This window comes from Henckelia pumila, chromosome 4 (assembly GCF_033568475.1).
Source record: "Henckelia pumila isolate YLH828 chromosome 4, ASM3356847v2, whole genome shotgun sequence".
Taxonomy (NCBI): Eukaryota; Viridiplantae; Streptophyta; class Magnoliopsida; order Lamiales; family Gesneriaceae; genus Henckelia; species Henckelia pumila.
This window is the reverse complement of record NC_133123.1, coordinates 158,572,856-158,589,441: the sequence shown is the minus strand read 5'-3', so window position 1 is coordinate 158,589,441 and position 16,586 is coordinate 158,572,856. Positions and strand designations below refer to the sequence as shown.

The window sequence follows — 16,586 nt, the reverse complement described above, 5'->3', positions numbered from 1 at the left end:
TCACATCGAAAACATATCGTCGTTATATACGGAAACAAGCTTACAAAGTGCCAATAATGACGTATCTAAAATCTTTTAAAACCAAACAAGAGCCCAGAAAACTTATACAACAACACGAACAATCAATATTCTCCAAATTGATCCTATGTCAATTATACGACAAAGTTTTTGACGCACAAAATTAAGATAGTTGTATTATCCTATGTGTAGTGTAATTCAAATATATATATTTTTTAATAACGTTTGAAAATTTTATATTTGTAATATATATTTATCAACTATTGATTTAATTATTTGACACAATAGGTCCTTACACAAATTTTGTAAACGTCGTTTTGAGCTAAACCTTTCTTATTATTAGTTATAAGGAGAAGTATCGAGTAATGCTAATAAATAATTTTTTGTAAATATTTAGCTCAAAATGTTTTAAATTAAAATACATTTGAGATTTTGTTGAAAAAACATGTTCATTACATGATTAAATCTACAAACAAATAATTATCAAAGTATCTTAGTGTTTCAATCTTTTAGTAAACTGGATTATTATTTTAATTAAAAATTTTGTAGAAAAAATATGTTCACTTTTTTTAAAAATAAAAATAAAAAACAAATTATTTTGGCATTTCAGTCTTTTGAAAACTGAATTCTAATCTAATATGCACACATTTTGTCAAACCAATGACAAAGTTAAAAATACACAATCAAAACTTTAACTTTGCTTCACACTTTTATAGTTATTAGATATATATATAATAGTAGCATAGAGATATAGATTACATATTTGTCTGTTTCTCTTCTATTGACATGTTTTACAAGCTCTTAATCTAAATTATTATTATTTGATATTTAAAAATCTTTAAAAAATTTAATTATTCGAAATATCTTTGATTTCAATAGCCGACCCCTTGATTTCAAGATATCTTATTGATTGTTGTTTTTTTTCGTTTTTGTCATCTTTGGTTCTTACAATTAAAAAGGGGTGCGACCCTCTCGAATATTTGTGATAATTATGTGATAAAAAAAGGGTGCGAGGACTTTCTTAACTAAATACATACAAAGTGGGCGAGTTATATTTCCCTAACTTCTACCATTTATTCCACGGAAAATATGCACATGATAATTCATTTAAATTGTTTTCAATTGATTCTTTAACAAAAAATTGTTCTCAATAGATAATCTAGCATTTCATGAAAGAAAACCAATAATAATAATAATAATAATAATAATAATCTATTTTAATTAAAAAAAATTATTTAACGTCAAAATTCGAATTCAAAAACAATTAAAATAATAGCATATTCGACAAATAATTGAAAAACAAAATTTAGAAAAAGTTAAGAGCGAATATTCTATTTAATGCAACTTTCTAGAATTTTATAATCCAACGGTAGTATTAGCATATCGAGTGTCCCTCCCTTCAAGAAGATCGAATAAAATATAATTATGGCTTGAAAAGTAAATTAAACTCAGAAGAAAATCCCACTTGCAACATAAGAGTGGCACATAAATATCAAATATTTACCTACCCTCTCCCGTAGGGAATAAGACTATACACTGATCTTTTTCCTTTTTTTTTTTAATCTGTAAATAAAATACACACTGCAGATAAAACATCACCTGCCTTGATAAAATTTCCCAAGTGTACATTGGTTCCTCTGCAACAGCTATCAACAAAATATTCAAACATTCTCTCATTCATGGAGTTTCTTGATTTTAGGAATTCGTACAGGGAGCCATTATACTCCAAACCGGCCCTGTTACAATATGTGCAAGCGTCTAAACAACCGGTCAGTTCCTAATTAACTCAGCAGAGACTAAGAAGTGACGCTTCTTGGGAGTTGAAGGCTAGAACGTACTGTGGTAAAAAGTTAGCAGGCTGACATAGCAAGACAGCAAAATTCAACTCTCAGACCCCCTGCACTTGGCTGTGAACTTTTAAAGCTTCTAAAATGCAACCAACCCACCTGAGAAAAATAAATCTACATGCTGAAGCTGCATAATTTACAGATAATACTAAATTGCTTACACAACCATTTCTCTGAGTTCTGATGCAATCAATAAAAGTTATAAAACATGGGATTTCAAGCACAATAATACTAAAATTTGACGTGATTTATGCTGTAAATGCTGCTATATAAAAAAACAAGTCATTCTAATAGTCATCATTGTTATTGTCATCCGAGTCTGAAGTCATAAACTAGATCTGTCAGTTCAAATAGAACGAGTTAAGGCACATAATTTCCCAAAATAATCCAACAAAACGGAGTTTACCCTTCAAGACCAGGATTTGCTGGGAAGTACACATTCCTAAACCCCAATTTGTTAGCCGCTACTGCAGTAGTTTCCCCAATACAAGCAACAGCATTATCCCACCGTGGTGATTCTGGCAATACACTACGCCAAGCACTGTTGGAGAACGAAAAAGCAAAAGCATCATAAATGAAATGAATGAACCACAAATGAAGGGTAAAGTGCAAAGATCAAACCACCCTCAATTAGAGGTACTTTCAGCAGGGAAAAACAGAAACCATTAATTTCCTGGGGGAGGGGGGGAAGTAATCGTTATGAACAGTGGTTCAGATCATCGAACATGTTTCTAAATGTTACAGCACCTCGAGAAGTTTGATCTAACTTTTTTAACTGGATAGGCAAGAAAGAAAATTTAAAATGCACGGGAATAACAAGTGAAGGTGGTTTACCGCAAAGCAGAAGGTGATGCTACTGCAACAACAGGAATGAAAAGAGCCTGTTCAAAAGCCAAAGGGTCCACATATTTGACAGGCTCCTGAAAAAGAACACATCCAATTAGCATCCTGTCATGATATCCAACTTTGACCTCAATTTTCAAAATAAGTCAATATTTGTCCTCGTCCTGACGGACAACTCTCATCCAATAGTATCATTCCTATCTACCACCTCGTCAAGTTCTCAAGCTTAGTGAACGAACCTTCTTAAATTTTTGTCACTGCCAAAATATCAGTGAAGGAATTCTAATGGACATGTGGAGAAAGGGGTAAAATTAAGCTTATTCCAAATGTCAATCCAGCAGCAACCAACAAATGAACAGAAACTCCATATATAGTGTCATTATCATTCTTCAATAAGGATGGGAGAAGCAGAGTAAAATCTTGGTATGAAATTTATGCAACTGAAAAGTAAGTTGACAATATCAAAGCAGGCGTCATACGGTAGTGTATGTATTCAGTCTAGTAACCTCAAATCCACGCTTTGCAAGGCCCTCCTCTGACATAGAAAACAAAACCAGAAACTAAACAATTGTGAGTTCATTTTCAATTATGTGATAAAAAAAAATACAGCGGGTCTGGGGGATTTAAATAAGAAAAAGGAAACAACTACTGATTTCACATGAAGCATTGAACGTTGTGATTAAATAGCAATTTAATTTTTTTTCTATTTGTAAAATCTTATATTTTTAGCCCCAAAATTAGTCATTAAACATCTTTTCTTTCTTATCCATCTAAAATGTAGAAGTTTCATAATCTCTTCACTTCTTAAATGAACTACAGCCTGGAAAAATGAAATCCAACTAAACTTAGTGGTTAAAGACTTTAGAAAGTGACATTCAAGAAAACAGCTAAATTGGTCGGATAATCTAAATTCAGAAATAATCAATCAAACAGGAATTTCCATTCAGTGGTATTCCTTCTCGACAATTGGAGAGGACTTCACGCAAAACTATTTCAGTACTTACATCCTGATCTAATCATTACATCAAATCATTCTTTATTTGTAATAAGAAGGGAACTCAGTTGATTGATTGCTTTTTGCATCACGGCAAAGGGAAAATCAATGATGAAAAAAATTCATATAGATCTTGGCAGTAACTAAGAAGTTTTTCTTCGCCAACACAGGCGTAAAACTACGGAGTAGCAATACAATAAACTATCCTGGTTTTTCAAAACATATAAATAGCTACGTTTAACTTAAACCATTTGTGTTCAGCATTCTTGCTTTTATTTCACAGGAAGTTGTATCGCAAATAACGCTTCAACAAATTAGTAATGAGAGAGAATAAATAGCAAAAGCAAAAATCAAAATCATATTTTGAGTACTGACCAATTTCATTGCCAGCTTTTGCCGAAGCAGGATATAAGACAGTGCACCTTGTATTACCATCATTCGGAAGCTCAGACGCCAAAACTTTGCCAGTCGCTGAATATCATAACTAAAATTACTTTCTTTCAAGCTGTGATTAGTTTGGATTAATATGGAACTAATCAAAAACCTTTTGATGGAACAAAGGCAACATCAAGACTGTGTGCTGCAGAAGGCGTAATTTTCTCAAAAACACTTGCTGTACCAGCACCCACTACTCCAATCCTAACCTTCGGAGCTCCAGCAGCCCTGTAAACCAACAGCTTGAATTAACGAGCAATACTGCCAACATGTCACCAGATGAAGAGTTATTAGTAACTGCCTAATTTTAAAACGCAGTTGTAATTAGTGTTAAGTTACAGAAAATGACATTAGTATTGCATCACTCAAAAGCTACTTGACTTTATAAAGTGACAAAACAGCCTCAGTCTTTATGTCACTAATTCTCCTCATCAAACCAAATAATATTCAGGACAAATCGCTCTAGAAACACTAGAATCTTACTTCCAAGCATCAAGAAAAACCTCACCCGCTTCAGGTGAAGTTATGACAATCCAGTCAAACAAAGTGTCTGCAGCCATAGAAAGCAAAATATCAGAGACTAATCCCACTTAACAAACAAGCACAATTACATGTACATGTATGTTGGAACTCTTGAGTTTTTATACAAGGAAACATTTTGAAGAAAAGCAAAAGAACTGTAAGAGAAAATACAAACCTAGAAGAGAGGAGTGACGTTAATACTATATATTTTGCGTGCCCTGCTACCACATACAATGGAGTTTTGGCAAGACAGCAAAAGTTAGGAAGATATCATTTATTAATAACATCAACACATTCCGATCTAGCCAAATAATTTCAATAAAATTATGCAAGTGACATAATTCATCATTAAATACAGAATCAACATGACCAATTTTTCATGTGGGTCACAATTTAATATTAGATAACCCTTTTCACACAGTTTCCACCACTCGGAGTAGGTGACATGATGATATCACTTATGTGTTATTAAATACAGAATCAACATGACCAGTTTTTCATGTGGATCACAATTTGATATTAGATAACCCTTCTCACACAGTTTCCACCACTCAGTATTGGGGAAGACAGGTCAACTACAAACACGGGACACGAGTACCATGCAAGGACATGTGTTTCCAGATTACCAAACAGTTCCTTTTACATAAAACCAAAATTCGTTGATAATACATTGTGCAGGCAGTTAAGCTAGTTTCCTAATAAGGCATAAATTATAACATATAAATAAAACAAACTATGTGCAAAGAAATCATCTAGAACTCACTGCTCAACACAGAAGAAATATTTTCTGAATCTGGTAACAGAGTATGCTGGATAAGAGGAAGCTCTAGACAGCCAATTCCGTTATTTGCCTGCAAATAGAGGAACAAATCACACATACAGTCAGATTACAATGAGGTAACCAAAAGAATTATACATTTATACAAGTCAAACAGAGTCAGATTACAATGAGCTAGCCAAAAGAATTATGAATTTATACAAGCCTAACAACAGAGATGATCAATGTTATTCAGTGGGTTGTGACAGCTTGACACTTAGGAACTTTGCATGTGATAAATATCAAGGGAAAATTGGAGCTATAAATTGTGTAGTGAAATGAATTCTAGAAGATAATAAACATATAGAACTATGATCACATTTTCTCAAAGGCAAAATCTCTAATTTTATAAAATGAAAGGAGGTTGTAAATCGGCAGGACAAAAACATTCTTAGCAAACATATCTTGAGATGCTCACAAAATTCGAAGCAATTTATAAGCTACAATTCAATTCTCAATGGTAGGATTTTTATTTTCAACTATTTGGAAGTAAATGACATCTGAGTTGACATGCTGCAACTTTTTTCATTTGCTTGTTTGCTTCAAACCATGCCTTGTTAAGAACATCATTAAGTTTGTTTCGTGTTGAACCACGTCAAACATTGTGTGTTAGTATTGATGCAGCATTGCAGATCAACCGCCTACAGTTAGCACCAGCTGGAAGCACGGAAGTTGGATTAGCCAGCAGTCAATTTGTCGAGCTAGTTTAGCATTTAAATGAGACCTCCTTGTAATCTCTTTGTAGGGGTGGCAAAAATTTCCGAAATCCCGACCCTTCCCGAATCCCATCCCATTCCCGTCCTGAAAAAATCTCAACCCGAAATTTTTTCAACCCGAACTTTCGGGATTTTTCCCATCCCGATTAATATCGGGAGAGGGATCGGGAATAAAACCTTATCCATACGGGATTTTCGGCCCGTCCCGAAATAATATAATAATATATTTTATTAATAACTTTATTAATATAATAAGCTAAATATTATTAGGCTTCAACTCATATAATTCTTAATTGTGAACTTAATTCGCATAATTTTTATTGTTGGAACGATCAAATTGTAAAATCACGAAATGACATTTTATTTTTGTGTATTTTTTTAAAATAAATTAATAATTTAATTAATTCATTTTTATAATTATCTAATTAGAACAAATATGTAGAACAAGACTTAAGAGATTAATTTGACAATGTATTTAACAAAATTTATTTAGTAATTGTATCCGAACATTTTATTAATAATTATCCGATACATTTTTTCTCTTAACAAAACCTTGAAACATTATCCAAAATATTTTAATATTATATGTTTTAAGTTAAATATTTATTTTTATTTATAAATATAAGCTTCTAAATAGTATATTTAATAAAATAATAACATTTTTTTTATTTTTTGAACGAAATCTTGAATATGAAAAAAAAAATCGGGATTTTTTCTCCCTACCCGACAGGATCACGAATGTTCGGGATCCCGAATGTTCGGGATCCCGAATAGTCGGGTCCCGAAATGTTTCGGGTACGGGATCGGGAGAAAAAAAAAAAAATTTCCCAGATTCTTTTCGGGACGGGAGTTGGGTAGGGGGTTTACGGGACGGATCCCGACCCTATTCCACCCCTATCTCTTTGTACATAAAAAAAAAAAGAGTACATGGCATTTTAAACAAGATATACAGAATCATTTTGATATTCAATAAAATTCTCTAATCTGTTCTTCACTATTCTTCACACATGAATTGAATTCTTTCATTGACGCACTTTTTATCTTTGATCTGCACGCACTCCTAATAGCGTTTGAAGCAACATCAACATACACAAAGAAACATAAGTTGTTTTGACATTTCATCACATTATAAATGTTTTTTTATCCATCATATTTGACTGTATCTCATTTACGCAAACTAGCTATAAAACTCCGTTATTCTGCCTTCATATTTACCAAACCCTTGTCTAGTTTGCTCTTTGTTCATTAACAATCAATTGTTTCAAACGTTTCTTTTCAAAATTCATCCTTCACAAGCCGGCAAGCTAAAGGGGAAAACACAATTTAAAAACATTCATTCCTAAAATTGTTCAACAACTACTCCCGCGTACAAGTTACAGTAAATGCGAAGAGTTATGCTCTCGGCTCTTCCAATACACGAGTACATTATAGAAACGCACTATTTTCTTCATCAAATCCAGAAATTATCGGATTTATTCTTTCAAACTAAATATCAGTCAAAAATTCAAAAAACAATTCAATTAAACACACAACCTAATAAGATAAAACATAAAAGAATTACCAGAGCATGAATGAGCTTGTCGTTTTTGCCTCGCTCCCTCGTGACCACAACTTTAGGATTGGCAGTTGAAGATACGGAAGCTGAAACAGAACCAACAGCTTTGACTCTTCGGTCTAGAAACTGACGACGAAAAGAAGAACAAGGAATTGCAGGTGGGTGAACCAGAGAGAGGGTAGACAGAGAAAATGGAGCCATTGTTTTGCAGAAGACGATAGTATTGAGCAGGATGCTTCCGCAAAAAAGATGTTGAATTTTGAAAGGACCCGTGTCCTGATAAATATTAAATGAACAAATGACTAAGATTAATTAATGTAAACAGAGAGAACGAGTTAAATATTTTCGTTTTTGGGCCTACAAAAATTTCTTCATGACCTATAGGACATCCGAAAAACATAAAACCCATTGGTTTAATATATACATTCACTAAATGACGTTCCACCAGACGCGTCAAATCCTCTGGATAACCTGCTATGGAATCACAAACAACCATAGCATAAAAAGAAAACACGGGTTGGACCCCAGTATGACGAACCAATAAAATCACGACAAATATAACTAATATGAAATAAATCAAGTAAGAAGCAATGAAATACAATGCAATGTGTTACAGGTATCAATGAAATAAGGGATACCAAATGGAGTCTAAATCAATCGTATCACAACAATATCAGCGGCCACTCGCGCCAGGATTGCAACAGCCCTCATATCATCACTACTCATCCACGCACATAGCATCAAAGGACAACAAGAGCGGCCCGTTCGACCTCATGTTGTCATCAGGAGTGTCGTACGTAGCATCGGAAGGCGACGGGAGTTACCTGTCCGTGCCTCATGCTATCGCCGAAGTGTACAAAATCCTATGTCACTCGCTCCATGATAACTCAATACATCTCAAGCGATCAATATCAATGGCAATCAAATGAGTCAAGGTTCAACGTGCTATAAAATTTAACATGCTTATTTGACGAATATCCCTTACCATTTTTTAAGTTTGAAATAAAATGAGAATTTATTTTATTTTATAAAAATAAAATAGGAATTATTCTCAATTATGCACGTTAACAATCAATATAAATGAGTGAATGCAATCACATTCACATAAACACATAGAGCACGTCACACCTCATAACAAAATACTTAACACCATCACATGTCTGTCATATAGGCGTCATAATGAAAACAGTTCACATGTACCTCAACTGAACACTTAATTTACCACACAAAATACCTAAAGAATTTCTCGAATTAAATTCTCATTTCATTTAAATAAGCTCAGAAAAATTTTCAAACATTAATATTTCGAAAAAAGCTCCTCCGCTGTGGAGAGAGAAACAGGATTGGTGTTGTGCATTGAAAAAGCATTGATTTGCAATATTTTATGTGTGTAATTAATTAAACATATTATTTTTTAATCCTATGATATGAATTAAAAAAATACACAGTATCTGACGTCGTAGTTTCTCTCGCCACATGTTGTTTCTCTCGCCACAGCAGAGGATCCAGGTCCTAATATTTCATATCACATCATAATGTCCAAATATCAAATATATGACTCTAAAAGTCAAAATACCCAAATATAAATGATTTGAAATTTTACACAATTTGACAATCATTCCTAAAATTAATATATGTCAAAGCTAACACATATAAACATCCAAACATTGAGTTAAACAGCGCTAAAATTCGAAATCCTCAATTTAAAAATCTAGAAATTCAACTACAATAAATCAAATATCAATTATCGAGATTCAATTGAATCGAAATCCCTTAAAAATTCGAAACCCTGGGTTCGAATTATACCTCAAGACCTCCAAATAAGCGCCCAACAACTAAACAAGATCATCCCTAGGATGAAAGGTGGTCGACGAAGGCGAAGGGCGGCAGAAACAAGCGGCTGCCGGTAAACGGGTTTGACGGGCTGTGCTTAAAAATAAGAAAAAATGGGTATGAAAATTGAGGCGGAGATTAGGCGATTTGAAGTGACGAGAAAAATTGGAAAATGAAAAGAAAGAAGAACTGAGAAGCAGACGATGAAGATGAGATGAATAGGAACAGAAACAGGAGAGAGAAACGATATATATGAGTATAACAATAACAATATATAATTAGTAATTAATATTTAATTATATAATTAAATGTATATACTTTTTTATTTATTCTTATTAAAATTTATCTTAGAGTTATTTCAACTTACATATAAGTGTTTAGAATTCAAATATGTATTTCAATTTCATTTATAAACCGATATTTAATAATATATATTTTCACATAATAAGATTATTTAATTTAATTATTTTAATTTTGTAATTTAAAATAATTATTACAAGATCGTGCCAAGTATTTAGGAGCTTAGCATCCTGTCCTTAAAAATTTTCTTGAAAATATTTTAAAATAATTTGACATGTATTATATTTACTTAATAATAAATAATAATACAATGAAATTGGAAATATTCATGTCACAAAAGAGAAAAAATAATGAAATGTAATATAATATTTTTTTAATATTTTTTAAAAATGAAAATATAAACATAAATAAAACAACACGAAAAGGTATAAGATCTTTACTCCTTCGCTTTGTTGTTTTTCAAAGAAATCCGATTTCATTATTACAACAGATGTTCGTTTGAATCCCAATTTAAGAATACGTGATGCAATGCAACTGCTAGATAGACATTGCTTCTTGCTCTCTGGAAATTGTGTCTTTGTAGATGGACATAATACTTCTTGCATTCCGATTCAGTTGTGTATTCGTAAATTACTAAGGTAAGGTAGTGTTAGGTAGAGCTTTTAGGAAATACTTCTAAGTTTTTTCTAAACAATTTATCAAAATTTTATTAAAAAAAAGCTAAGAAATGATTCCTAAAAAATCTCTGAAACGCAACCTAAATTGAGCATGTGTCATCTGCTATAGCTAGTCTACAATATTAATCAAATGAGTTCAATTTTTGGAGTTTTTATGTGATGAGCTTTCGAAAAGAAGATGCACCTTCCTGATATGAATAGTACATATGAAATTTTTAAGCTCTCCTCAACCATTTAGTCTCATACCTACACAGTTTCAGAATCCCTCTCATCACTCCTTGCCTCTTCAGCCCGGGTCACCTATCCTATAATTGCCCAAAGTCAAGCACGCTTAACTTTGGAGTTCTTATGTGATGAGCTTCCGAAATGAAGATGCACCTTCCTGATATGAATAATACATATGAAATCTTTTAAGCTCTCCTCAACCATGTGGTCCCATACCTACACAGTCTCAGAATCCCTCTCATTCCGGCACGGGATCGGTTCATTCATGTCTTCCTCCGCCTAGAAACCTACCAGGAGCCGCTCATTGTCCGTGCAACCTCTTGACACCGACAATCACTCCCTGCCTCTTCAGCCCCGAACGTCACAATATGTTTGTATGGTTTAGATCGTCTGTGAGCTTTTCCGTAGTTTCAACTTACACTCTTCACTCTTGTGCAGATTTATCTCTCTGCTCTTTCCTTTGCTTCTTTCTTTTTCAGTGTTTTATTATTTCATCTTGTATCCAATTACAATTGGAACTCTAATAAAGACTGGCAACCGTGCATAGGCATTTGCGTGTGTAAAAAAATAACTACAATGTATATGAATTTTGATGTTTAATAGGTTAGGTTAATTAAGAAAAAAAAAAGGGAATTAGAATTGGCAAAGAAGGTTATTGAAGATGTGGGGATAGTGAGTAAGAAACATGGAGAAAACAAAAAATTGAAAAGAATTGTATTTTGGGTATATTGAAAAATAAACCATGACACCAAATTAGTTACTCTAATATGCCTAGACTTAATAAATAGTAAAAAACAAGTAATTGGGAAATTTGGGATCATCAATCATCATCATTTAAAATGGAAAATGCTCAATATGATCTTTATTCTGTTCATTTTTATAAATTATATTAATATTAATTTATATAAGTATTCAATGATTTTTTTTATAAATCGACCCAATTATAAATATTAGATAGCTTAATTCTCATATAATGGCATTACAAATGAGAAAAAAGGATCCAGAGTTGATGTAAAAGAAAATAAGCATCGGAGACTGAAAACATTTGAAGCAAAAAGAATATTTGCAAGTTGATGCGTACAAATTATGGTTGGTGTTTTAGCCCAAATTATAGTTCTCAAAGTGACATTAAATTTGTTTTCTATATACTCCATTTATTTTATTATATAAATAATATAATATATTCCTAAGAAATTTGTCATTTTCCTTTTTTCTTTGAGAGATTTCATGACAGCACAAAATATGCACACGGCCGACGGATGAATTGTTGTTTTTATCTTATCCAATCATATAATCATAATCAATTATAAATAAAAATTTCCTAATTTATAAGCGTATTAGAATCTCTACGTTAATTTAAAAAATATCAATCCATCAAGAATTAATTAAAAAAAATATCATTCCCCGTAGATCTCTTTCATCTTGTATCCAATTACAATTGGAACTCTAATAAATATATATATATATATATATATATATATATATATATATATATATATCACAACATCTCATTTAACCATTCTCAAATATTTCTTCTTCAATCAAATAAACAAACACACACTTCGCTTCTCATTCTTGATTCCAATGGCCTCCAACTTTTGCCAGCCACCACTCGAGGCGTCCTTGCGAATTCCGATGCGGATGATCTCTCTGTCATGAGTCATCTGTACGAAGAGAAGATGTACGAGGAGTTGGAAACAAGGACAATTAAGTATGGAGGAAGACGAGGTAGAAAGCAATAGGCCTTGTGAATTTGTTAGACAAGGATTTTCGTATATAACTTCACGGGTTTTGAAGAACAAAGACGCTATATTATAAGATAATATTACGTATAGGATATTATATAGTTTTATTTTGGTGTTATTAATTAATTAGGTTTGGGTCTACTTTGTAATCGTTTCCTTTGATTTTCTTTAATGTTCATATTGGATTTTTTTGTTTTTTTAATTATTTTTGGAAATGCGTATTGGATTTTGTTGGTTGCATATCCGTTGACTTCTTCACAATTGATTTTGGTGTCAATTATGGTATTTGGATTTTGTTGGTTGTATATCCGTTGATTTCTTCACAAGTGATTTTGGTGAAATCTTATAAGGAAAACAAAATCAATTATGGTATTTGAATATATATTGATTCATCTTTACTAAATATAAAGGTTTACAATAACCAAATAAATTTGTTTGGTAAAAAGAAACAAAAAATTTATTTTTTGTCTTTTTTAAAATATACATACATCAAAGTGAACATTATACGTAATTTTCCAGTAATCATAAAAGAAAAACAAATGAATCGCTACACATCGAAGTTCCTCTCGAGGAAAATACACTGCCATTTTGATTACATTTCCATTCTTGGCTCAACAATTTCCGTAGATTCTCAGCCATTCGATCAACTTCTAGCATTGAATGAGTCCTATGGGTGATTTTTCGGTATACCTTACTACAAATATTGGTATGAAAAAAATTCATACCGATATCGATAGTAAAATTCTGAAACTTTGGTACGAAAAAAATCCATATTGATATCGTATAGATACCCAAAAAAATTCGATATACCAAAAAAATGTCTGTATATCGAAAAAATTTTGGTACGGTATACCAATATTTCAGTACGGTATGCCAACCCTTTGAATCTTTCACCTTTGATTTTGATTTTGATTTGCTTATTTGTAGGAACTTCCAAGATTTCTCAACTCATGTGTTATCTCGTTATATATACTGCAAGAACAATTTAATGGATAAACTTCAATCAACACAACCTAAGATTGGCTCTAATTACACTAACAATATATAGGGAAACATGCCTGTGAACAATGACGCATTTCAAATCTTTTAAAATTGAATAGGAGCCTAGAAAGCTTATACAACAACACGAACAATCATTATTCTTCAAATCCTATGTCAATTCTACGATCAAGTGTTTGACGTTGCACAAAGTTATAACGATATTTGTATTATCCTAATTTGCTAATGAAAGTGTACGTAGTTTATTATGAGGAAATTAATTTGACATTTTCTTATTTAAAAAAATAAAAAAATTTCTTTCTAAATTATTGTAACTTATTAATGTGCGATTACTTCAATTTCATTACACATATATAATGCATGGAAAGTGTGTGTACGTAGTATAATACATACCTAGAATTATAGTTTCATTCGTGGTTGTATGACCATTGATCTGCATTCTCATTTTCAACATTACCAAATTGTTGTTGAATCCACAAACTATTATTAGGTAGTGTTTGCAACCTCTAAAAATAAGTGATTATGGAGATTTTCTTAACAAATTTGTTAAGAAAATCTCCATAATTACTTATTTTTAAAGATTGCAAACATTACCTTAATGTCCTTGGAATCTAAATAATCAGGGTTCGAATACTAAAAGTTCAAATTTAAATTATATATAAACTTAGATTTTGTTATTATGTGATTAAATTAAATATTATTATTATTATTATTGTGGGTTTTGAATTTTTATTTAATTATTTTGTTAAAAAATTAAAATAAAATCGAGTTGGTTCGGGTTAGTCGGGTTCGGGTTCGGGTTCGGGTTTGGGTTTGGGTTTGGGTTTGGGTTTGGGTTAGGGTTAGATATTTCCGAGTTGAAGAATTTTTTAGAATTATTTTCGTCAACCCAAACACACCCCCGACCACGGGAATTGACATCCATGTTGATGCAATATCTAACAGACACACACTCTTCTTCAAATTCTTGATTCCAATTGCGTCCAACTTTTAGCAGCCTCCACGGGACACACTCGACGCGTCCTTGCGAATTCCCCTTAGGGCCCTGCGGATTATCTCTCTGTCGTCTGTTGTCGATATATATGGTCGTGGATCGGATATGTAATCGTTCCCTTTGATTTTCTTTAATGTTCAAATTGGATTTTTTATTATTATTATTTTGAAATACACATTGGATTTTATTGGTTGTATTTGTATATCGTTGATTTCTTCACTAGTGATTTTGGTGAAATCTTATAAAGAATCAAAATGAAATCAATTATGGTATTTGGATATATATTGATTCCTCTTTACATAAAAATTTTACAATAACCAAATAAATTTGTTTGGTACAAAAGAAACAAAAAAAAATTTATTTTTGCATTTTTCAAGATGTACATGCATCAAAGTGAACATTGTACGTAATTTTCCAGTAATCATATATATATCAAAGGAAAAACAAATGGATAGCTACACATCGAAGTCCCACGAGGAACAAGATACACTTGCCTTTTTGATTACGTACGCTTACATTCTTGGCTGGACAATTCTTCTGTTGATTCTCAGCCATTCGATCAACTTCTAGCATTGAATCTTTCACCTTTGATTTTGATTTTGATTTGCTTGTTTGTAGGATCTTCCATGATTTCTCAACTGTGTTATCTCGTTATATATACTGCAAGCACAATTTAATGCATAAACTTCCATCAACACTACCTAAGATTGGCTCTAATTACACTAACATAGGCATCCCTATGTTACATCGAATACACATCGTCTTTATATATGAAAACATGTCTGCGAACAATGACGCAGCTCAAATCTTTTAAAATCAAACAAAGCCCAGAAAACTTATTCAACAACACAAACAATCATTATTATTCTCCAAATCTTATGTCAATTCAATGATTGAGTGTTTGACATTGCACAAAGTTACGAAAATTGTATTATCCTAATTTGCTAATGAAAATGTAGCTTATTAGTTTATTTATATATGAGGAAATGAATGTGACATTTTCTTTATAAAAATCAAAAAAAAAAAAAAATATTCTAACTACTTATTGTAACTTATAATATGCAACTTCAATTTGATTACACATATATAATGCATGGAAGTGTGTGTAGTATAGTATACATACATACCTAGAATCATACTTCATTCGTGGTTGCAGGACCATTGATCTGCATTCTCATTTTCAACATTACCAAATTGCTGTTGAATCCACAAACCATTATTAATGTCCCTGGAATCTAAATAATCGGGGTTCGAATACGAGGCGGCGACGGGTAGTGCTGCCCTTACAGGGCCGTAGTCCCCGGGGAAATTATCCTGCCTTAGAAGCGGCATTGCAGAGTTTCCTGCGGGAGGTGCCACGCCTAACTGCAACTGCGACAGGTAGTCGTTGGTGGGCGACATGATCTCTTGCGGCTGCTGATTCTGTCGATAATAGGCGAGTTGGTGCACAACTGCCTGAAGTTCCTCCTCGGCCAGCTGAATCTGATATGAGAGCTGTTGTATCTCCACCAGGCACCCGTAAACGGGGTACTTATCGCGCATGGTGGCCTGGAATTTCATGGACTTCATGGCGATGGCTTTCTGATCCGGTTCGAGCTCTTTCAACGTGTTGACAATGTTCTTCACCCCGAACAACCGGTGCACGTTTTGGAACATCTTGGGCTGATCGGCGGGGAAGAACGGGGCGAGGACGCACTCGGACGTGCATCGCCGCCTTTGGTACTTGCACGCGGCGCAGGCCTGGCCGGAGCCACTCTTTAGTGTCATTTTGGTGGAGTTGGCATTCAAGAATCTATGGATTCAAGAATGATCAGCTAGGGTGTGCATGAAATGGGGGATGTAGCTTTTGTAGTTTAATGTGATTGAATCTATGTTTGTGAAGAACAAGAAAATGGATTTGCAAAGGGGAAAAAAAATTGGGAAGTATAGAGATTTATGTGTTTAAAAGAGAGAAATGGGAATTGTTTTGTGGATTGGGATCAATAGGCTCGATCCATTTATCATCTTGAATTGTAATGTAAAATCAAATCGATTGGTGGAGATCAAAAAAATTTGATCCATTGTAG

The 16,586-nt window shown here is 32.8% G+C and overlaps 2 protein-coding genes across 6 annotated transcripts; both read right to left on the bottom strand.

The window, feature by feature from the left end:
• Positions 1-1,604: 1,604 nt before the first annotated feature.
• On the bottom strand, positions 1,605-9,806 carry LOC140860141 (uroporphyrinogen-III synthase, chloroplastic-like). Of its 5 annotated transcripts, none has more exons than XR_012143604.1 (11): positions 8,172-9,547; positions 7,754-8,023; positions 5,423-5,510; positions 4,621-4,687; positions 4,247-4,365; positions 4,078-4,173; positions 3,188-3,243; positions 2,700-2,785; positions 2,272-2,406; positions 1,857-1,964; positions 1,605-1,776 (listed from the first exon to the last, which is right to left on the bottom strand). XR_012143604.1 is itself a non-coding variant. In XM_073262973.1 (10 exons), the coding sequence occupies exons 2-10, from the start codon at positions 7,946-7,948 to the stop codon at positions 1,907-1,909; spliced, it is 900 nt and encodes a 299-aa protein (XP_073119074.1). In that variant the 5' UTR covers positions 7,949-8,023; positions 9,554-9,806; the 3' UTR covers positions 1,605-1,906. The 5 variants fall into 5 exon arrangements, 3 of the variants coding, with proteins under 3 accessions (XP_073119074.1, XP_073119072.1, XP_073119073.1); XR_012143605.1 differs by having other exon boundaries at positions 1,605-1,754; XM_073262973.1 differs by lacking the exon at positions 8,172-9,547 and adding an exon at positions 9,554-9,806 and having other exon boundaries at positions 1,605-1,964.
• LOC140862193 (LOB domain-containing protein 33) lies at positions 9,583-16,287 on the bottom strand. The gene is made up of 3 exons (XM_073265198.1): positions 15,711-16,287; positions 15,054-15,158; positions 9,583-9,653 (listed from the first exon to the last, which is right to left on the bottom strand). The coding sequence occupies exons 1-3, from the start codon at positions 16,285-16,287 to the stop codon at positions 9,583-9,585; spliced, it is 753 nt and encodes a 250-aa protein (XP_073121299.1).
• Positions 16,288-16,586: the final 299 nt, after the last annotated feature.

Excerpts from the sequence above, each read along its gene's own strand:
- LOC140862193 (XM_073265198.1), bottom strand. The coding sequence starts at position 16,287 with ATGACACTAAAGAGTGGCTCCGGCCAGGCCTGCGCCGCGTGCAAGTAC. Across the intron at positions 15,159-15,710 it reads GTGGATTCAACAGCAATTTG|TTGAGAAATCATGGAAGATC; the intron begins GTAATGTTGAAA and ends GAGATAACACAG. Across the intron at positions 9,654-15,053 it reads GGCTGAGAATCAACAGAAGA|CGGCAGCCGCTTGTTTCTGC; the intron begins ATTGTCCAGCCA and ends AAACCCGTTTAC.
- LOC140860141 (XM_073262971.1), bottom strand. The coding sequence starts at position 8,243 with ATGGTTGTTTGTGATTCCATAGCAGGTTATCCAGAGGATTTGACGCGT. Across the intron at positions 8,024-8,171 it reads TGGAACGTCATTTAGTGAAT|GACACGGGTCCTTTCAAAAT; the intron begins GTATATATTAAA and ends AATATTTATCAG. Across the intron at positions 2,786-3,187 it reads GACTGAATACATACACTACC|GAGCCTGTCAAATATGTGGA; the intron begins GTATGACGCCTG and ends GTTCTTTTTCAG.